General features: G+C 46.7%; 1 protein-coding gene across 2 annotated transcripts in view; it reads right to left on the reverse strand.

Annotated features, from left to right (window-relative positions):
* The window catches only part of TESC (tescalcin), a 28,754-nt gene extending 7,177 nt beyond the window's left edge, over positions 1-21,577 (reverse strand). Inside the window, exons 1-2 of one of the 2 annotated variants that reach the window (XM_073313065.2) lie at positions 21,269-21,573; positions 3,527-3,596 (exon numbers count right to left, since the gene is read on the reverse strand). In XM_073313065.2, coding sequence (XP_073169166.1) covers positions 3,527-3,596; positions 21,269-21,326 — 128 coding nt within the window. In that variant the 5' untranslated portion in view covers positions 21,327-21,573. Of the gene's footprint in view, positions 1-3,526; positions 3,597-21,268 lie in introns of both variants that reach the window. The other variant, XM_073313064.2, reaches the window with a different exon arrangement.
* Positions 21,578-22,362: the final 785 nt, after the last annotated feature.

Consider the following 22,362-nt stretch of genomic DNA (forward strand, 5'->3'; position numbering starts at 1 on the left):
AGCCCTGCTGGCCCTGCCGCCGGGGGGCTCCTGGCGAGCCCAGCATGGCTAGCTGGAAGGGCTCAGACTGCGGTGGGGAATCCAGCTGGGACACGTGATGAGTTTCAGGTACTGGACTTGGCCGGGAACTCCATTCAACCAACAAGGGACTGGAGGACTTCAACCAGAGAGCCCTCGGATGCTCAGGTGTAGGTTACAGTTCTGTAGCTATGGGGGACAGTGGGGTTTTTCCCCCATGCCCTGGATAACACGTAGCATTGAATCGTCCCTCCACCTTCACCCTCACCAAAGTGGCAGGAGTAAACATCCCCGTTCCTAGCTGGTAGCTTCCGATTCCCCACCGCTATCCCTGGGCCTCCGGCCACCCCGCCCCACCACACTGGCCAGTGCTCCCCATCTTGTACCATCAATTTCAGAAATGTCGCTAGTGGCCAGGGCAGGGAATGGGGCTGCTCGCGAAGCCCTCAGCCATTCTAGAGCTCGGACACGTAGAGCTTTGGGGCAGGGCTCCAAGATCGTTCCCATCTCAAGGGCCTGATCCTCTCACTGCTTTGCATCCTCTGGAGTCATTTGCATCTGGGCAAGGGGGGTGGGAGCTAGACAAGCAGGATATCAGAACCCTCCTCTCTTTTGTCCTGGTGATAGCAATTAATACCCACTTCCCACAGATGCAGGTGGTGCCCCACACTGGGAGGCAGCGGGGAAGCAGGCCATGTGTCTGGCTGGAGGTAGGGGAGGGCCTCTCTGCAGACTCCATGCTTCCTTATTCTCCCCCTCTCCCCACCTGGGAAATATTTCTGGAGGCTCCATCACTCCCTTCCTCCCACACATCATTTACAGAAGCGACTTCTCAGCTCCTTTCAGCCATGCAGGGGAATATGCCTCTTCCTTTGTAGGGTCTCCCCTCTGGCATTCTGCAGCCTCAAATGCTAGTGAAAGCTGATCGCACATACAAATCCCCACCCATATTCAGCAGGCCATGTTCTCGGGGGCACCAGGAGTTCCTCTGTGCTGCTTCACTTACAAAATAATCTCAGGGTTCTGGTGCCTGAAACAGTAATGAATGGCCAAGAATTGCCGGGCAGCCGTCGATTGATCTAAGCCTCCTCTCCTCACCAGGTTCTGGCCCTGCATGAACAGGAGCAATTACGGTGATCCAGAAAGAATGGGGTCCTTTCAGGCTTAACAGAGTGAGGCCAGTTCCTTTTATGCCGCTACATCTTTTCTCCGTACTGTGACTTAGTCTCTTCCGCCTTCTTGCAGCATTTTGCATTTTGTTTGATAAGTGGCTGCGCTCAGAGATAAACATCTGGATGTGTGTAAAACAAGCTTCCTCAGAAAAAACCCCATTGCCTGCTAGAGCCAAATCTTATTAACAACAGGAACAGGAAATTTATGAGCACGAAATATCCCCATTGGATAAGGTCACTTACGGGAGTCAGAGAACCTGTTACAACAACAGGAAATGGAGACCAGATTTCTCATGGTCCCCTCCCCCGGTTCTTTTTCTGCCCTCTCTGATACTCAGTGCTTTGACATTCCTTGTACTGCCATAGGGCACATGCGAGGAAGGAGTGTCATCGTAACTCTCTGTTTTTAGAATTTGGCTCCAATGTCTACCAGCCAGCCTCAAAGAACCCCACACAACATTGAGACAGCGGTTTCTGATCCCAAAGCACGTGCACGCAAACCCATCGTTTTTGTTCAAAATTTCCTATCAACATATTTCACTTTTTTGATGAAAAACAAAACTGAAAAACAAGAACATCTTGCTACTCAAAAAACAAACAAACAAACAAAAACGTTTTCCAAAAACATTGGGACTTTTGGTAAAAAAAATTGGTTTTGTAAAACTGAACATTTTAGTTTCCAGGGTTTTTTTAATATGAATTTTAGACAAAAAGTTATTTTGTGCTGGGGAAACTAGGGCTGTTGATTAATTGCAGTTAACTCATGATTAACTCAAAAAAATTAATCACGATTAATCACAGTTTTAATCACACTCTTAAACAACAGAATACCAATTGAAATGTATTAAATATTTTTGGATGTTTTTCTACCTTTTTTGAATATAACAATTTCAATTACAACACAGAACACAAAGTGTACAGTGCTCACTTTATTATTTTTATTACAAATATTTGCACTGTAAAAATGATAAAACAAAAGAAATAGTAATTTTCATTTCACCTGATACAAGTACTGTAGTGCAATCTCTTTATCATGAAAGAGCAACTTCCAAATTTAGATTTTTTTTTTTTTTGGTTACATAACTACACTCAAAAACATAACAATGTAAAACTTTAGCGCCTACAAGTCCACTCAGTCCTACTTCTTGTTCAGCCAATCACTAAGAGAAACAAGTCCTATGGAATGGTGGTTGAAGCATGAAAGAACATATGAATCTTTTGCACATCTGGCACGTAAATATCTTGCAATGCCGGCTACAAAAGTGCCATGCAAACGCCAGTTTTCACTTTCAAGTGACATTGTAAACAAGAATTGGGCAGCATTATCTTCTGCAAATGTAAACAAACTTGTTTGTCTGAGCGATTGGCTGAACAAGAAGTAGGACTGAGTGGACTTGCAGGCTCTAAATTTTTACATTGTTTTGTTTTTGAGTGCAGTTATGTAACCAAAAAAATCTACATTTGTAAGTTGCACTTTCATGATAAAGAAATTGCATTCCAGTACTTGTATCAGGTGAACTGAAAAATAATATTTATTTGTTTACAATGCAAATATTTTAAAAATAAACATAAAATGAGCACTCTGCACTTTGTATTCTGTGTTGCAATCAAAATCAAAATATTTGAAAATGCAGAAAACATCCAAAAATATTTAAATTAATGATATGCTATTATTGTTTAACAGCATGCTTAACTGTGTGATTAATCACAATAATTTTTTTAATTGTGTGATTAATTGTGACTAACTTTTTTAATCGCTTGACAGCCCTAGTTTCAACATAATTTTTAGCAGCTGAGCTGAGGAATGCAGCCACCTCTGGAAACAGGGCTGATGTTTAACAGCATATAACGACAATACACAGCAGTCTAGGAAAGAAAGTAAAGACAAAGGAACCATTGGCAGCTGAAACTACAAGCAGATTTTAGTTAACTCTCCAGATTGGGATTCAATCACCGACTTGTGAAAAATGCCATGGGATCCTTAGTGACCAGAAAAAGGTCAGGACCTTTGTTTGAAACTCTAATTCCAAGAAAGGGATGCCCCTTCCAGCAGCCTAGCCCCCTTGGCACTATGCTGTGGTAACCATTCCCTTTGGAGTCAGAGATGGTCTCTTCCTGGCAAACAGATTACGCTCTCTTTCTCCCTCTCTGGGCAGTTTCAAGAACCAATCACCTGTAATGCATGGTATTGATATAATCCAGGTAGTGCTCCACAGGGCTCTGTAATCCTAGACGGAGACAGAGCAAGAGCACACGTGCACGGTAAAGGAATGAGTTTATAAACAACAACCCAGCCAGGGCAATAAACAAAGGATACAGAAATAAAAGCACCCTACCGGATGGTTGGCTGGTCCCCACTTATCTGCCTGAATCTCCGGTGAAGGTGCTCAATTTGTTCCAAAGTGACTGGGAAGAGAGAAGAGAAAGATCATTTGTCACTAACCTCTCCTGCCACAGCAGATGAGGTCTCCGCATAGGGCTCCCACGCTCTGCCAGACCTTCCCTAGGGGAAGCAGCAATGCACTGGAAGAGGATCATGGGGACTGAAAAAGGGTCTCATTCCTCCTGTGGCTACTGCCCATCCATCCCTGCTAAACATTCCCAGGACTTCTGACAAGCACCATATTTTTGGCCTTCAGAGAAAGCTCCCTCTGGAGAGGATACGCCTGGCTGCCCTGGAAAGTCTCCATCACGTCACACACCTGGAGCACTGTGTGAGGGTCAGTATATGTTTACTCCCTGGTAAAAGGCAGGTGGCCCTTAGTAAACAAACGTGTTAAGTGGGGTTCTCTCTCCCCTTGGCTCCTAACCAAGCGTCTTGTCTCGATGGGCAGTCCCCATTCCTTCCCTGCGCCTCTCTGCTGCATGCACTCCCAACAGGGGACATTTTTGTGGCATCGTTTGCAGCACATCCCTGCGGAGAAGCGGGCAGTCTGCGGCACGGTGCTGTGGCTGCAGGAAACGGTGTTAACCAGGGGTTTGTGTCTGGGGACTCGCCAATGACCAGCCCAGTAGAAAGCCTGGTCAAGGGAAATCTTACTCCAGTGTGTCCCCACCAGGGAAAGTGAAAATCTCTTTGTGCATTGGGGCTTCATGGTGACTAGCGTAGGCAGTGCTGTTGTAACCGTGTCAGTCCCAGGATATTAGAGAGATGAGGTGGGGGCGGTAATAGCTGGCAAATAATGGACATAGATACACTTAGGCCTGGTCTACACCAGACACTTAGGCTGACCCTGTTGCATCACTGAGAGATGCATTTAAACCAAACTGGCATAGACACTGCAGGGGCGACGGAAGAATTCTTCTGGCCAGCTAGCGACCACCTCTCAACGGGGCGGATTTACTGCTGCAACGGAAAAGCCCCTTCCCCCCCTGTAGCAGGCGTCTACATTACAGTGCTAGACTGGCGAAGCTGCAGCTGTGCCGTTTCAGCACTTCCAGACAAGGGTCAAAGGTCCAAGCAGCTCTTCGGAAAGTTGCATGTTGGTGCAACAGAGTAGTGGGGATGAGGAGCTTCCTTAAGAGGAGACATTGGACTCGGCTAAATAATTCAGCTCTGTTACAGCTCCAGTGACTTCCTTGAAAAAATCTGACCCATTAGGGCTACTTTATTTGGAAAGCAGCAGAGGGGATGCATGGCAAAGATATCAAATGGTGTTGGTGGATACGGCAGCATGGACTTGTGGTTAGAATGCAGGACTGGTTTCAGGAGACCTAGCTTCTATTTCCAGCACTGCCACTGGCTCCCTCTGTGGCCTTATGCATGTCACTTAACCTCTCTGCAGCTCTGTTTCCCCATCCATAAATCAGGTGAGTATCATTACTTGCTTATCTCAGAAGGGTCTGTGGGGACTGACTGTTCAGTGTTTGTAAACTGCTTTGAACATGTGAAGTACTACATGAGCCAAGTACTCACGGTATGGGAAAAGGCCCAGAACAATGCTGGCTATTCCACATCCACTAGAGCTGCGTTGCTTCAGAGGGGTAGCTGTGTTAGTTTAGATCTGTAAAAGTGGCAAAGAGTCCTGTGGCACCTTATAGACTAACAGACATATTGGAGCATGAGCTTTCATGGGTGAATACCCACTTCGTCAGATGCATCTGACGAAGTGGGTATTCACCCACGAAAGCTCATGCTCCAATACATCTGTTCGTCTATAAGGTGCCACAGGACTCTTTGCCACTTTTATAGCTGCATTGTAGCATGTAGAATTGTAGGTGTAGAATTATTATTTATTGAAAGCTACCCACAGTATGAGAGAGTCCCCAAGGAATTTATAATGTACGGTCCTGATCCTGCAATCTGAGCCACTCAAGCAAACTCTTAATGCCCTGGTGGCCCATTAGCAAAAGCTAAAGTTAGCTTGCAATAAGATTTTAGCCCTAGACAATACAGTTGAGATACAAAGTGCTGAGGTGAGAATCTGGTCTCTAAGTGATACAGAGTTGTCTCTTCCTCCCTCCCCCTAGTCATGTAGCTTATATTTGGGGAATTACCAAATGACATAAGTGCACTGTTGCTGATTAAAAATAAAACATTAAAAAATAAATAAAGGTAGCCAATCAGGCCTTCCTGTTTACTTCAAGATTAGGAGGGGGCTCTATGAAATTCAAAAGCAATATATTTGAGAGAGAAAAGGGAAAGTTTTTGGACTATGACTTTCAGAAGTAACTATAAATTTTGGATGCCAATTTGAGACACCTTAAATGGACCTGATCTTCAGAAAGCACTGAGCAGCTCCCTTGTCTGGAAATCAGGCCCCTGCACTGTAACGTGGCCCCCAAACATGGAGGTATCCAAAGAGACTGGTCACTTTTGAAAATCTTTGCCTAGACCAGCGTGGGCAAACTTTTTGGCCTGAGGGCCACATTGGGTTTCCAAAACTGTATGGAGGGCTGGTTAGGGGAGGCTGTGTCTCCCCAGACAGCCACGCATGGCCCAGCCCCCACCTTCTATCTGACCCCCCACCCCACCCCACCACTTCTCGCCCCCTGACGGCTCCCCCGGAACCCCTGCCCCATCCAGTCACCCCTTCTCCCTGTCCTCTGACCGCCTCCAGAACCCCTGCCCCTGACTGCCCCCCGTTGCCCCATCCAACCCCCCCTCTCCTTCCTGACTGCCCCCCCGGGACCCCTGCCCCCTTTCAACCCCCCCTGTTCCCCGCCCTCTGACTGCCCCCACCCCAATCCATGCCCCCGACCACCACCCCGAACTCCCCTGCCCTCTATCCAGCCCCCCCTGGCCCCTGCCCCCTTACCATGCTGCCTGGAGCACCGGAGCTCAGGACAGGAGGGCTGTAGGTTGCCCACGTCTGACCTAGACACTCCATCAGCCTAGAAGTTGTAATTATGCTACCTTGGATAAAATTAAGAGCCATCGATTCTCCTGCTTCAAATCATGACGGTGATCACCAGCTGGGCTCAATTCCCCCCTCCTCCCCTACCCCTGGAATAATAATGGGCATTGTAGTGGCATATTATACATTCTGAAGTATCTGCCACTGGCTAATCGATGGTACCAAGCTAGACAGACCACTGCTCTGCTGCAGTGTGGCAAAGTTTACCTCCCCATGGTGGAGAAAGACAGTGTTGCGGCATATGAAGACTATTTGGGTACAATAATTCAGTTGTCCCACGAGTTAATACTTATGGGTACATGCTGTAACTGCATTGGCTGTGCACGGGTGCTAGCTGGGGGCAGCTCATGCAGGGAGAACAGCAACTCTGATGTTTACCCCTAACTATAGAGAGCTTACAAGTAACGATACTATCTTACTCAGAAACTCAGCGCCCGGGAGTGAACGCCATTCCAGTCATTGGCCCACACAACCATTCATCTGTGAACCTCAAGGAGATTTACGAGCACTGATTAAGCCTTGCACACCACACAGGAAGTGGGAATTATCCCCGTTTTATCGATGGGGAAGCTGAGACAAGAGCTGGATGGCGACTTGCACAACATCACACTGCAAGTCTGACAGAGCCCTGGACAGACTTCAGCCTCCCACTCCAATGCTCTAAGCTCTAGGCATGGCTCCCCTCCCACTGCAAGAGGGACTAGCCCTAATATCAACCTGCAATAAGCTGTGGCAAGACCAATCACTGATTTGTTGACTCCTTAATTTTGGTGGAAGTTATTTTCTTTTCGCTGATACCTTGCCAGAAACTCATGTTCATACTTACAGGACTCAAATCAGTCACGGGCTGGTACTTTTCAGACTTGCATAAATATTGACTATAGTAATTATCAGCAGTGGGAAAAGCAGCCTTTGGCTTTGTTTGTGCAAGATATTAGCTCATGTCCATGTGCCCACTGAGCATCACATTCTCTCTGACCCAGCCCCGTCGATGGGAGACATGGCATATCGAATCACATGGGATATGATGGAATACAAGCTTTCACTAATGGGCCTTTCGCAGCAGGGCAGGTAATTCACAAGCACATTAAAAAATCATGGGCAGATCTATGATTTTAACTCCAGTTGCCAGAAGGTAACAGATCTGTACTGATATTTTTCTAACTTTTAAGTAACCGGCTTTGCTCCATTTTTGTTGTTGTTTTACAGCCTTGAAAGGGAAACCTCCCCAGTTCACTGGCCTAAATATTTTACAGGTCCTGGGAAGCTCTCTGTGCTGTTTGCTGCAGCTTCTGTCTCTCTGTGTGCCTATTGCTGAACTGTTTTGTAACTTGGTGCAATTAGACTCATAGACTTTAAGGTCAGATGGGAACATCATGATCATCTAGTCTGACCTCCTGCCCATTGCAGGCCACAGAACCTCCCCCACCCACTCCTGTAGTAGGCCCATCACCTCTGGCTGAGTTACTGAAGTCCTCAAATCACGATTTAAAGACTCCAAGTTACAAAGAATCCACCATTTACACTAGTTTGAACCTACAAGTGATCCATGGCCCATGCTGCAGAGGAAGGTGAAACCCTCCCAGGAGCTTTGCCAATCTGACCTGGGGGAAAATTCCTTCTCGACCCCCAAATATGGTGATCATTTCGACCCTGAGCAGGTGGGCAAGAACCACCAGCCAGACACCAGGGAAAGAATTCTCTGTAGGGACTCGGAGCCCTTCCCCTTCTAGTGGCCCATCACCGGCCATTGGAGATATTTGCTGCTGGCAGTTGCAGATCGGCTACATGCCATTGTAGGCAGTCCCATCGTACCATCCCCTCCATAAACTTACCAAGCTCAGTCTTGAAGCCAATTAGGTTTGTTGCCCCCACTGCTCCCCTTGGAAGGCTGATATTTCCCTCAGTGACTCACAGTAGCTATCCTTACATCTGCTGCAGCAACAGCATGCTGTTGGGGATGGGACAATTTCACTCTTTCCAGCTGTGGAAGGATGCCACGATCACACACCTAAGACTAGCCATGGCTAGACCAGATCCACATCATCCCAATGGCTGACCTGAAAAGGATCTGATGTCTTCTAACATGATGAAAGGCATGAGGCTAAGAATGGGATGGCCACTAGCCACAGTTTAAAGCTCAGCCAAGCGTCAACAATGCAGCAAATCTCATCTTTAGGAAAAACATGTCTGAGCAAGAAGCCTAAAGTCTACTTCAGGGAGCATTCAGGTTCTTCTCTGAGTGGCTGCGGTCAAACATCAATTCCAGCTGGGTATAGACATCAGAGCTAGGCTTTGCCTCTCACGAAGGCTACACTCAGAACCCACATCCAGGTGAGCACAGCCATCCAGCTCCGACTGCTTAAGACTTCATGAGTGAGTCAATACCAGGTGGGCCCAGAAATACAGTGCACGGCATTTCTTTTTCCATCCCAAGTGTCTCAAGACCTCCCTTTTCTCACGCTCACACACGGAGATGTAAATTCCATCAGCTAATGCTTTTCACTTTCACCAGGAACAGTTGCACCTGGCTTTTCCAGTCTGCCTGCAATGAAGTCTGGCAAAGTCCCATGTGTGAGTGGTTCAGTCTCTCATGCAATGGGGAAGGACCTTTGTTTAAAAAACTACTATTACAATAAAAGTTCTTACACGCCCAGACTGTCAGCTTCTGAACCCCCCTGTAACTGCTAACGTGTCTCCTTGCCCTTGTCACGGGCTCCTGATTAGCCAAACAAATTTGGTGGGGTTGGCCAAGCTGTTTGGATGCTCAGGATCCTGCTGTATTTTGACTCTCTAGTTGCTTAAAATGGGACTCAACCTATTACTCTTACGTCTCCACTATAGCCATGTAGTGCTTTTAAAATCCTGCAGTGGTTTATGCTTTGCTGTTTTACTTCTGTCATGGTTTTCACATAAACGGAAACTTTTTCTACACATTGCTTTCAAATCTTAGCAGTCAGCTGTTGACCTTTCACATTGACATCACCATTGCCATGGAAACAATGGGGCCAAGGAAGTCTTGCACATCTGGAACTTGGTTTTTACATCAAAGTCTTATAAACCTCAGGGAACGCACAAGCAGTAACAAAAATCCCATTTGGCAGCAAAATGGTACCTCTTCCTCCCCAGCCATCAGAGTGTTCAGAGCGCATCTATGATTAGCATGGGAGGACTTGGAAATGGCACGCCTGGGTTCTAGTCCCAGTTGTGCCAGTGAATTTGGGCAAGTCACCACTTCTCTGTAATGTAGCTTTCCATGTATGTAAAATGGCGGCAGCCCCCCCCGCCCCCCCCCCCCAGTGGGTTATGGAGCAATTTGAGATTCACAGACGGAGGGCACAGATGGCGTGCTACTATAGTGTACTAGGGACCACTAGTGATCATCAGGTAGCCATGTTACATGCTCGTGAAGAGCTTGCACTGCTCTGTCGAGGGGGGAGGAGCTCTGAGTGCTGCAGCATGGGCTCACCTCTCCCTTCCAGGTGATTCACCTGCCCATGGTACAAAACAAAAGGGGGAGGGGTCTCTCTCAAAGCCAGGTCTTCCTCTCATGCCACCCCGGCAGCACAAGGCTGGGCACAGCTCTCCTCTCGAACAGGCAGGTGATCAGTTGCGATCGGACATTGTGTTCAAAAGAATCTCAGTCCTTTTCCATAAAGCAACAACACCTGCACAAGGGAACGAACGCCCCAGGAGAGACACGCAGGGTCAACACTTCCCGCTCATATCCCTTGGAAATGGCGTTAGCCTCTGATGTCCCAAGCCCTTGCCCACGTGCAGGCTTCCAGGCTATAGAGAAAGGCACTGGATTCATTGGGCTCATTGGGACAGCGAGAGGCAGGTTATCAGCATTGCCTTAAGCCCTGTATAGCAGCTACTCCTGGAGCAGTGTTACTGCCTTGCAGGAGCTGCCTTCTCTCGATCATTTGGAGCGTCCCTGCAGCTGCTGTGGGCTAGGGAGAAGGCTTCGGCTGTGAGCAGCAGGAGGCAGAAAGGGAGGGGAGGGCTCTGAAGGGAGGCTTATCGGCTGAGATAAATAAGTTGGGGTGGTGGCTGGTGCAGCACAGACTGTGTGTTTAAAACAAATCTTGGCCTCTCTAAAAGGGTCATCACCCTGGATTATTTTTCCTTCGCTGGCTGTTTACATGTGTGCGTGAGCAGACAAGGTGGAGAGGGGGCAGTCTGTGAAAGTTAAGTTAGACACCAAGGACGTGTAGGTTTGACCCAGTCCCAGTATAACCCGAGCTCTGAGAACCCTGCTGGGAAGTGGATTCCCATGACTACAGCTAGAGCTAGAATGTCAGCTCTCTAGGGCAGGGACATGTTTGTATTGCACTGGGCCTGGGTGCCGCTGGAATTCAAATAATGCCTAGGGACAAAGTCAGCACAGTGTAAACACACAGACACAACTCTACAGTATTCATAGAATCATAGACTATCAGGGTTGGAAGGGACCTCAGGAGGTCATCTAGTACAACCCCCTGCTCAAAGCAGGACCAACCCCCAATTTTTGCCCTAGATCCCTAAATGGCCCCCTCAACGATTGAACTCACAACTCTGGGTTTAGCAGGCCGATGCTCGAACCCCTGAGCTATCCCTCTCCCCTCTTTTTTTTCCTGAGATCCCTTCCAACCCTGATAGTCTATGATTCCTGGAGCCAAATAAGGAAAGAAATGAAACCCCCGGTTTTAGTGACGAATCATAGACTATCAGGTTTGGAAGGGATCCCAGGAGATCATCCAGTCCAACCCCCTGCTCAGAGCAGGGCCAATCGCCAATTTTTGCCCCAGATCCCTAAATGGCCCCCTCCAGGATTGAACTCAGGACCCTGGGTTTAGCAGGCCAATGCTTAAACCACTGAGCTATTCCCCTCCATTACATCACTCCACCCTGCAGCTGTGCCTGCTTCTGTCAGGAGGGAGCTGGGCCCCTGCAGCTCTGCTGGTATTCAGAGCCAAAGGCCTGTGGTTTAAAGGTGTCTGGGTGCCTGAAGATGTCTTGTGAGATTTCCAAAGCACCTAGATGCCTACCTGTGTCTTCAGGCACCTAAATACCTTTAAAACACTGGCCCTAATTCCTCACGTGGTGGGTGGCCTTGGGCCCCAGTGGTACCTGTGGACCCGGAGCCACTAGAAGTCCCATTGGAACTCAGCCCCTCCCCACCATCAGAAGGGACCAGGGCACCTACTCCAGCCTGACTTCAGTCACTGAAGGTCCTTTCATGTTGGAGGTGGGGGAGCTGGGAGGTGGCTTTGTTGTAGGCTAGGTGATTGTTGTGCATGGGGCTGACACAGCTGTTTAAGGGACCCCAACAAAATGGCAGCAGTATTCAGAATCTCTCTGAGGCCAGGAGTGGGGGGGGCTCTGACGCAAACAGACCAGCAGCCTGGAAAAGAGCCCAATGAATCAAATGTATCATTTCATTATTTTTATGCACGTAAGAGAGAGGAATCCGGGCTGAGACTGAGGGCAGTTTTATTGTTGCCCAAGTGACTGTTAGTACCAGCGAAAGGTGCTGGATTGACAGTTTATCCCGGAAGCACATCTACACAAACACAGGGACAGCGCAGGTTTCTTCTGTCCGCTCTGCTGGCCATGTGTCTGTTGTGACAGCTAGTTTGGTCCGATGAACACCTGTGCGCTGGAAACAGGCTTGAGATCATCAACTCATTTCACCAATGCCACCAAACAGCCAGCTGGTGATGTTTCTCCCCACCTGGGCAGGGTAAGCATTTAACTTCTCAGGTGGTTAATTTGATATTTTGGCTCAGGTGGCCAGCATGAGTCACAGTCTCATAAGCACACAACACTCTGTCTTTAAACGATCAGATTTCTCCTCCAGCCAAAGCCAGGTTGTAAATGCAGCCTCACTCCCTTTCTGCGTGGAAAGCTGAGATGTCTAGTGCGTTGCCAGAGTTCTACACTGCACAGCACTGACCGCTTAGGCCTTGCAGCCCTGCCCTAAAGGAGCGGAGGCAAAAGGAGGGCGTTTTTGCCTTTAAAGATGGGGATTGTAAACAAATGCTAGTTTGTGTGCCTGGCACCTGCTCCTTAAGAGCTTGATCCTTCGGCCTTTGAAGTCTACAGCAAAACTCCTTGTAGATAGCAATAGAAAAAGTGTCTGGGCCCAAAGGTATCGTGGGTTGTCACGGACTCCCTGGGCGATGCTCTGGAACTGCTCCCCATGAAGCCAGTCAGGACTCTGGGGCAGTCGCCTTCCTGTGAGCAGCCTGTCTGCAGGACACAAAGCTCACACAGCTTCCACCTTCCTGGGTCTGACCTCAGAGCATTCAGCATCCTTTGCCCTTCTGTGCGCTTCCCACAGCGAGTCCGCTCAGGCAGGGCTCCTGGGGAAGCCAGAGGGTCCTGCACCCCAACTTCGCAGTCAGACGTGACTCTCAGCCAGCCAGTAAAACAGAGGTTTATTAGACGACAGGAACATGGTCTAAAACAGACCTTGTAGGTGCAAAGAACAGGACCCCCTGAGCTGGGTCCATTTTAGGGGGCAGTGAGCCAGACAGCCACGTCTGCCCTTCACTCCGTGTCTCCAGCCAGCCCCAAACTTAAACTCCCTCCAGCCCATCCTCCTCTGGGCTTTGTCCCTTTGCTGGGCTAGGAGGTCACCTGATTCCTTTGTTCTCCAACTCTTTAGCTCTCACCTTGCAGGGGGGAAGGGCCCAGGCCATCAGTTGCCAGGAAAGAGGGTGTCGGCCATTCTCTGTGTCCAGACCCCTGCACACACCTGCCCTTTAGGGCTCTGCAATGATCTTACACCCTTATCCCACCTCCTAGATACTTAAGAACTGCATAGGGGAAACTGAGGCACCCCCACACTAGTCAGAGGAAACATTAAGAACAGTCCCACTTCGTTACATGGGTGAAGTCAACTCTTTTGTTGGGCAGTGGTATTAATGCATGCTCTCTGTCCTATTCAGACTTCTGCTTTGGAGGGTGAAGGGCTGAGCAGACTATCAGGGACAGTCACATGCCAGATCATGGGAGTCAGAGACCTGCTGAGTCATCTGGAACATCCTCCAGCTGAAGCAGGATGGTTCCCTAGGGCATTTACAGAAGTGCTTCTCTAGTCCAGTTGCAAACAGCTCCAATGATGTGGCTTTCACCCCTTCCCTTGGGAGACTCTCGTGGTCTGACAGCTGCATCGTTAGGAAATACTTCCAGGTATCATCCTAAAATAGTCTTGGTTTGAATTGAGGCCTTTCCCCCCGTGTAATCTCTCCCCCACCTTGGCATTCACACCCTTAAATACTTCTGGACAATTGTCACATTCACCCCACAGTTGTCACCGATTTACTCTCTCCTCAACTCCATCCTTCCAGCCCCAGATAGATGGAAATGATAAGCTCTGTGATGTGGTCTGTTCTTTCCAATGACTGGGTAATTCATCAACGCACAACCCTCTGCAGCCACCAAACAGGTACCCAATGCGTGGCTGAGAGCAGCATGTCCAACAGTTCCACCTACGACACCAGAGTCTCTCTCCTCCCTGGGAACTGGAGCCCAGACAGGCAGTATTGTATTAGCTGCTGTATTTAGCCTGTCTGGGACTGGCTTCCACCGAGGCTAAGGAGCGATAGGACGATACCTCCAGCTACCCTCTGCTCAGATACACAAGCATCTCAGTTTGCAAGTGAACTGTTTTTAAAAAAGCAACAGCATTGGATTTGGGAGCCTTTAAAACACCTCCCTGTTCTCCTCTCCCTCCCCTTCTCGACCCATGACCCTGCCTCACTGAGAATGGATTAAGGCAGCAGGAGGGCCCCCCCCCCATGAAGACATGACACTGCGGGGCTCCCTGTGCGTGTTGGCCATGTCCCTACGCACATCACAGCAACCCCCTGCCTGGCAGAGGAAAGCTAGACGCCATCGCCTTTAGTCTCGGTGCTGCTACACTATCACCTGGAAGAGCAACAGGAGCTCCCTAGACCCGTATCTTGGGCTCAGCACTCTGCCTGCACAGAGAGTCTGACCTCGGCTTCCAGTGGGAATTTGGGCACTGACCATAATGAGCGCCCAAGCTGGCCCTTGGAGAGCTCAGATCACCCTGCCCCCATGAGGTAGTTACTTGTGCTGCCTCTCAGCGACTAGCTCAACCTCAGCAATGACATTTCCAAGTAAGTTCTTCCCCGTAGCAACCATTTCAGGGTCCGTGTTAGTCTTGAGCCCACAGGGAGGGGCAGATCGACCTCTATAAAAACTCCACAAGAGACCATGCTCTGCAATATTTCTCTTCTGTCTCCAGTACTATGTCCGGCCCTGTTCCATTGTGAACTGTATCAAGATGGAATCCAGCCCATTGATCCTTTTCCAATCATTTGTTTTGACTTTTTTTAAAATTATTGATTTAAAATGAAATATTCCCTCATTCCGCAAACGTCCCTTCCTGCTTTGGTGCGACTGAGGCTTGAATCAGACGTGCACGCAGACAGTGAGAAGAACCATAGGCTCCAGCCTCTCGCTCTCTCAAATGTTAATCTAATAGATGAAGAGGGGAAGAGTTATCAACCAGGCCAACATACCCACCGGTCTGCAAGCACAGACACTTCAAATGCAGCCAAATTAGCCCTTCATTAAAGCCCATCACTACATGAGACTTCTCAAACACAATGAGCACGCTCAGATTCACAGCAGAATGCAGTCTACGCAGGAGACTCAATATAGGAGCTCACTGGAATGTGGCTGGGAACTTTTGATTTTAAAGGCATGTAATGGATGCTTCTGGCATTCCAAAGTCACTCACTGTAGCCCAACAAGAGGCTCTGATAAGGTAGGAGCCACTGTACATACCCCAATCCTCTTAGGGCCACGTGACTGCAATAGGAAAGGAATTGGCCGTAAATAACTCCATATCAGACTGGCCTGACACAAGCTGCCTTTAGTTTTTTAAAATAAAGGCTGGCTCTTTGCATCGTTATTTGGTTTAGAGCAGCTTCTAGGGGCCTCAGTCAAGCTCAGGGGTCCATTGTGCTTGGCACGGTACAGATGCACCATATTAGCCAACCCCTGCCCCATTCTAGAGAGATGGGACAGACAGAGTGGGAGGGGAAAGAGAAGCAAAGAGGGGAGAGGTGATTTGCCCAAGGTCATGCAGCAGTTCTGTGGCAGAGTCAGGAATAGAAACTAGGTCTCCCAGGGCCCAAGTCACTAGACCATGCTTCCTCTCCCTTTTGTCTGTTTACAGCCCTTACTTGTTGCAGTATAAAGCAGACATGACAACAAGCTCTTCAGGGCAAGTGCAATGTCTTCATTTGTCCCTGTGAAGCATCAACCACACTTCAGCATGCTCAGAAATCAGTCAATGCCTACAGTTACTCCTGGGCTTGCTGCAACCTCTCCCCTTATCGAGCATAGGTCCGAATGTGACGTTGCACTCTATATGATTTTATAAAAATATGCTAATAAAAGTGTGAATATAACATAACTGGAATATGCTTCATGCAAAAGGTCTCTTGTAAGGTATCATTACAAAGCTTGTAATCTACTGAGTGTGGTCATCCTATTTGTATAAATGTATCACTCTTGTATCTGAAACTAGAAATATAACTCTGAGGTCCTATTGTAGTTATGCAAAGTGTGGGCCATTAATGATGGGTTAGAATCTTAATGGCTCCCATTAACCAGGACAGTTACCTGTAGATGGCTCTGTTTCACTGGTAAGTCTTCCTTGGTCTGGCAAGTGGGTAATGAAGTCTTACAGTGACATGTGATCATGTCACCTGAACTGGAATCCATCTTCAACCTGGTGCTTTTCCAGTGAGAAGGAGGGTTGGGAACCCAGAGGGACAAAGGTTTCCCACCTTATTCAAAAGATATATACGTGGGTGGAACAGAACAAAAGGGGGCGGCCATCATGAGAAATCCCCTAGCTACCACCTGAGCTGGAACAAGGGCTGTACCAGGGGAAAGGATTGGGCCCAGACTAGGAAGGCGTCCAGTCTGTGAAAGAAACTTATTGAAACATCTCCGAGGGTGAGATTTTATCTATATTCAGTTTTATTACCGTACTAGACTTAGACTTGGGTGTTTTATTTTATTTTGCTTGGTAATTCACTTTGTTCTGTCTGTTACTACTTGGAACCACTTAAATCCTACCTTCTGTATTTAATAAAAATCACTTTTTACTTATTAATTAACCCAGAGTATGTATTAATACCTGGGGGGTGGGCAGCTGTGCATCTCTATCTATCAGTGTTATAGAGGGTGAAAAATTTATGAGTTTACCCTGTATAAGCTTTGTACAGTTTAAAACCGATTTATTTGGGGTTTGGATCCCATTGGGAGTTGGTCATCTGAGTGTAAAAGACAGGAACACTTCTTAAGCTGCTTTCAGTTTAAGCTTACAGCTGTTAGGGTACGGGGGTTCAGACCTGGGTCTGGCTTTGCAGCAGGCTAGCAGATCTGGCTCAAACCAGGCAGGGTGCTGAAGTCCCAAGCTGGGAGGGCAGGGAAAGCAGGGGCAGAAGTAGTCTTGGCACATCAGGTGGCAGCCCCAAGGGGGTTTCTATGATCCAGCCCATCACACCCATCTATTCACACGACCAGACTAGGCATACAAGAGCCTTCTCCTTCGCAGCTCCTTACACCTGGAACAGCTGCCCTGCTTGTCTCTACCGCATTGATTCTCCTTCTCATTGCAAATCTCAGATGGCCAGAATAATCTTTTCTTCCTTGTCTGGACCATTGCATCCCCTATGTCATTACATATTATTCAACTCTGTCATTGTATTAATGCCATAAAGCATCTTATGCTGCAATTTGTATGAAAGACACTTTGCAAAATTAAGTAGTATGGAAGATTTAGGATCTACTGATTTGTAGATCCAAACATCAACCTCCTAGAAATAGATTGATAGGGAACATATTTCTGATGCTGAAACTAATTAATTGCTGCTTAACTTCTGGTTGCAGTAGCATTTACAATCTTTCATCCAAAGTATTTGAACACTGCACTTGAATGCACTTTCAGAGGGTTAAAGTTGTTTAGGTTTCTATTTGTGTTGAAGCTTATCTTTGTGTGTGTGTGTTTGCATGCATAATTAATCCCTAGGGCATACCGAGTCTTATTAACATTGTGATAAGACCTCTATAAAGGCTATGAGGATAGTTTTATGGTGAGTATTTCTCAGCTCATCCCAATACATTATTTATTATTTGTATTGTGGTAGCATCTAGGAATCCTAGTCATGGACCACGACCCCATTGTGCTAGGCGCTGTACAAACTGCCCCACACATGGTCTATCTTTGAAATTATACATTGAAAAACATAACTCAAGAACAAAACCAAAGGACAGCTTAGCAAAGCCAAGAACTCATCTATGAGTGTTTCAAATTGTGGGCAACTTGTTTCAGAACAAAGTAGTGATTCCTTTGGTTAATCTATGTGAAATTGATGCTGTGCAGCTCTTATTAACTCCCACTTGGACCCGGAAGGATTACAAAGGAAGGAAAATAACCTCATACACTCCCCAGCTCTACTTTACGGAATGAATCAGACCAACAAACATAGATGGTAACCTGCTGCTTGCAATCAGTTCCTTTATTGCACCTAGCCATGCATCCTCGATTCCTGCTGGCAGCTTTATTCAACTGCAGCATGGATGAGTGAAGCAGGTTTCAACTGCCAAGGGAGAAAACCGCAGTGACATCAAAAACCCGCACAATTCACTCACTTAAAACAAAAACCAAAATGAAAAAGCCTTTCCTGGCACAGGGCTACCCCAGCAGAACACCCCCAGAAATGGATCAACAGGAGACTGCATGATTTCAGGATGAAAACATCATATAGCTCAAGTCTCAGCTGCTTCCCAGCTATAAAGGGCAAGTTCATTTCTTCGATGTACGCTCCCTGCCCCAACAGGTAGTTTAGGAGCACTGACGTATTTTCTTTTGTCGATGCACCAAATCAGAGTAAAATTTATTCATCTCCTAACCAGGTCCCTCTTATGCAACTGGTTATCTTCCTAGCTATAAGTTGTAAATTTAATAGCGTAACCATCTAGGTGAGAATCTGGAGAATTGTCCGTTTAAATTATTCCATGTTCATTTGATTTTAATTAATTGGCCCTGTGTGGTTCTACTTAATTTGCTGTTTCTGCCTTGATTGCAACAGACAGGCTCATTTTTTGTAAACAAAATGCTTCATCTCATGGTGAGTTATTACCATTTCTTGGCTGTGGTGTGTGTTTTGTTTCTATTTAAGGACATTTTGCATTAAAAAAAATTCTAATAAGGTCTAAGAGCACAAGTAGTGAACTAAGGGCAAAACTGCAACTTTTAAAAGCACCGAAACACAAAAAGCATCTGAATCTAGAAAACATCTGTTATGTTAACTTCCCCCAACTGTATTCATTACAAAATGCATGTATGTGCTTTTATATATTAATATTACACACACACACACACACACACACACTTTTTAAAATGAAACATGATCAAACTAAGACTCCAGATCTCAACCTTGCAGTGTGCAGAATCTGAATCCGGATCCAAAGGTCACAGTTTGTCCCTCTATAAAAAGGTCCAAAATGGAACTCCTGAGTTTTGGGTGAGGGGGATGAAACTGAGAACTGAATTTTGAATCTCCCAAACGCAGACTGTTTAGATCCGGTTTCGGATCAGGTCAATAGCTAGCACGTACGTGCTACCCCATGAATTGTCTTTTGCGATTGTTATATTAAACTTATGAATAGTTTACGTGTGACTGTGTTTTACTCGATTGGGGAAGATTACCACAGTTCCTACGGGAATCAAAAACAGTGGGGGGTGATTACCCCTGAGATTGAACAACCCCAGAGTGATACTCCCACGCAAGGCTCAGGCTGGGTTTTCCAAAGACTAGGAAACAAAGAAAGGGCTTTTGGTATAATGGGATGGGCTTGAACTGACTGGTAGTCTTCCTTTTGACTCAACAAACTGATAGGATCTTAGGGGACCTCCACCCTTGTTGAAGAAAGACTGACCTCTCCCCTTGTGTTAGAATTAGGAAAAGCTTACCAGAGCTCACACACAAGTGTGTAGGAACTTCTGTTGTTTTTAATATATTTTCTCTATTCTTTGGACAAAAGCTTTACAAATTCCTAGAGCAGATCTTTTACAAAAACATCCAGGCTTGCTTTAAACGGTGTCAGTGATGGAGACGCTGCTACGACCCAGGATATATTGTTCCAATGGTTAATTACTCTCACCATGTGCACCTTATTTACAGTCTGAATTTGTCTGGCTTCAACTTCCAGCCATTGGATTGTGTTATACCTTCCTCTGCTAGACTGAAGAGTCCATTGTTAAATATTTGTTCCCATGTAGATAGATACAGACTGTAATCGAGTCATCCCTTAACCTTCTCTTTGTTAAGCTAAACAGATTGAGCTCTTTGAGTCTATCGCTATGAGGCAGGTTTTCTAATCCTTTAATCATTCTCATGGCTCTTCTCTCAACCCTCTCCAATTTATCAGACATCCTTCTTGAATTGTGGGCATCAGAACTGGACCCAGGATTCCAGCAGCGGTCTCATCAGTGTCAGACACAGATGTAAAATAACCTCTCGGCTCCTATTCAAGATTCCTCTCTTTATGCATCCCAGGATGGCATTAGCTCTTTTAGCCATATCTTTGCAGTGAGGAGTTCATGTTCAGCTGATTATCCACCACAACCCCTAACTCTTTTTCAGAGTCCCTGCTCCCCAAGATACAGGTCCCCATCATATCAGTGTGGCCTACATGCTTTGTTCCTAGATGTACACATTTACATATCGCCCTACTAAAATGTATACTGTTTGCTTGTGCACAGCTCACCAAGCGATCCCTGAACCAGTGACCTGTCCTCTTCATTTTTTTACCACTACCCCAATTTTTGTGGCATCTACAAACTATCAGTGATGACTTTAGGTTTTTCTTCCGGGTCGTTGATAAAAACCGTTAAACAGCATGGGGCCAAGAACCAGTTCCTGCAAGACCCCATGTTCCAGTGTTCCCACCATTAACATGGCAAAGGAGAGCAATGCAGAAATTACACATTCCCAAGGCGTTTCCGCTTCTGCTTTCAGATGTGTCTCACTGGCTATCAGAATAATGGCGCAATCAATGTGCGGCTATAGCAGCTCCCATTTACTCGTCACCTAAGGAGCTCAGCGCAGTTTATGAACATTAATTATCAGAGTTTCAGCACTCCTGGAAGGTTGGTATTATCTCCATTCTATAGCCAGGGATGTCAAGGCACAGAGAGGTTGAAGGACCAGCAGTTGTTATTAAAACACTGCAAGTTTGTACATTCAATTTCTCAGCTCTTAGCACTCCTAGTGAATCCATCCGTCAAACAATCAGCAGCTAGATAGACTCAAAACTAACTCACCCCTTAAAAGAGCTGCGTAGCAAGCAAGAGCAGAGGAAACATGATTTGTGTTTTGAGTTCACTTACACAACCTTCCTGCCCAAACCAGCACTGTCATTTTGCTGTCATCACTTGTCTAGTTTCGAAAGCCACTGCAAATTGCAACAACATAGAGCAACCTAAAGTCCCGAGTCACTTATGCAGTTAAACCACATTCTTCACAAGTTCCATGCTTAGTGAACCTTGCCGGAACAGCTGTTTATTGGAGACGCATTAGACAAGAAAGAGACCTTGCCAGAGCCACTTTAAAGCCATTAGCAATGATTAAAAATAATACACTGGAAATAAAGAAGCTAAAAACACAGAGCAGTACTCACAGCCAGTCTTGTCAGCAAGTTCTTGAATCTCTTCTGGCATAGAGTGGGAGGAACCCATCCCTTTAAATGTATAAAGTAATAAAATGAACCAGCTTAAGTTAAATCCAGTTAATCCAAGCTAGGGGCAGGGGCAGGGATGACTATTAAAGAGCGGTGGTGGTGGGAGGAAGTTGTTTGCCCAAAACAAGTAAATTAATAACCATTCAAAGCGAGCAGAGCAGGAAGCAGCCCTGCAAAGGGAGGGTTTTAAGGTGCTAGCTGACAGCAGTGCCAGCCGGACGAACGCACAGTGCATCAGTTTAAATCTTGAGGAAGCGTGAGGCACTAATTATAATACAGTGCTACATACATAGAGAGAGATCCAGGCTTCCTCAGGGTCCAAGAGCCTGCCAAGTTTGAGAGATACCTGGTTTAGGACAGCAGGGTGCTCTTCTGTTGTTAACACACTGTATCACTTGGGAATAGAAATCCACAATGCGGCCCATTATTTCTGCATTGATTGCTGCAGGACCAGGAACTATAGTAACAAGAAAAGTTTATTACTCTGCCTTCACCCTTGTGGCAAGACACTATTGCAGGGAGGCTGTGGACTGCTCACATTTATTACCACTGCTTGGCACTTATGTCACATCCAATGACCTCAAAGCAGTTAAATTAAGCAAGCCTCACCACACGCCAGTGGGGCAGGTGTATTGTTCCTATTTCCCTTTTACACAGGGGTAAACTGAGGCACAGAGTCCATAGTAGTCAGATTTACCTCTCCGTTGTGGTTCTAACCATAAGGCAACCTTTCTTCAGGCAAAGAAGCTTTCCTGTTCTGAAGTCAGTCGTTCCTAAGGATTAAAAAGGTGCATTACACCAACATGGATCCAAACTTCTCCGTTTGCAAGAGAAGGAGAGGAAAAAGATTTTGCTCTCTTACTACTTCTCACTGTTTCTCTGCCCGCCCCCGGCTCCTTTATAAATATGTCACGGTGGGTGTAGATGTCACCAAGATTTGGATAGGAAGGGTACCATTCTTGGCCACCAGGGCAATAGCCACACTAGAGGGAATTCTTAAACTACCATTGTCAAGTTTCAGTGTTAACAGCTGT

Source organism: Lepidochelys kempii, chromosome 15 (genome assembly GCF_965140285.1).
Source record: "Lepidochelys kempii isolate rLepKem1 chromosome 15, rLepKem1.hap1, whole genome shotgun sequence".
Lineage (NCBI taxonomy): Eukaryota > Metazoa > Chordata > Testudines > Cheloniidae > Lepidochelys > Lepidochelys kempii.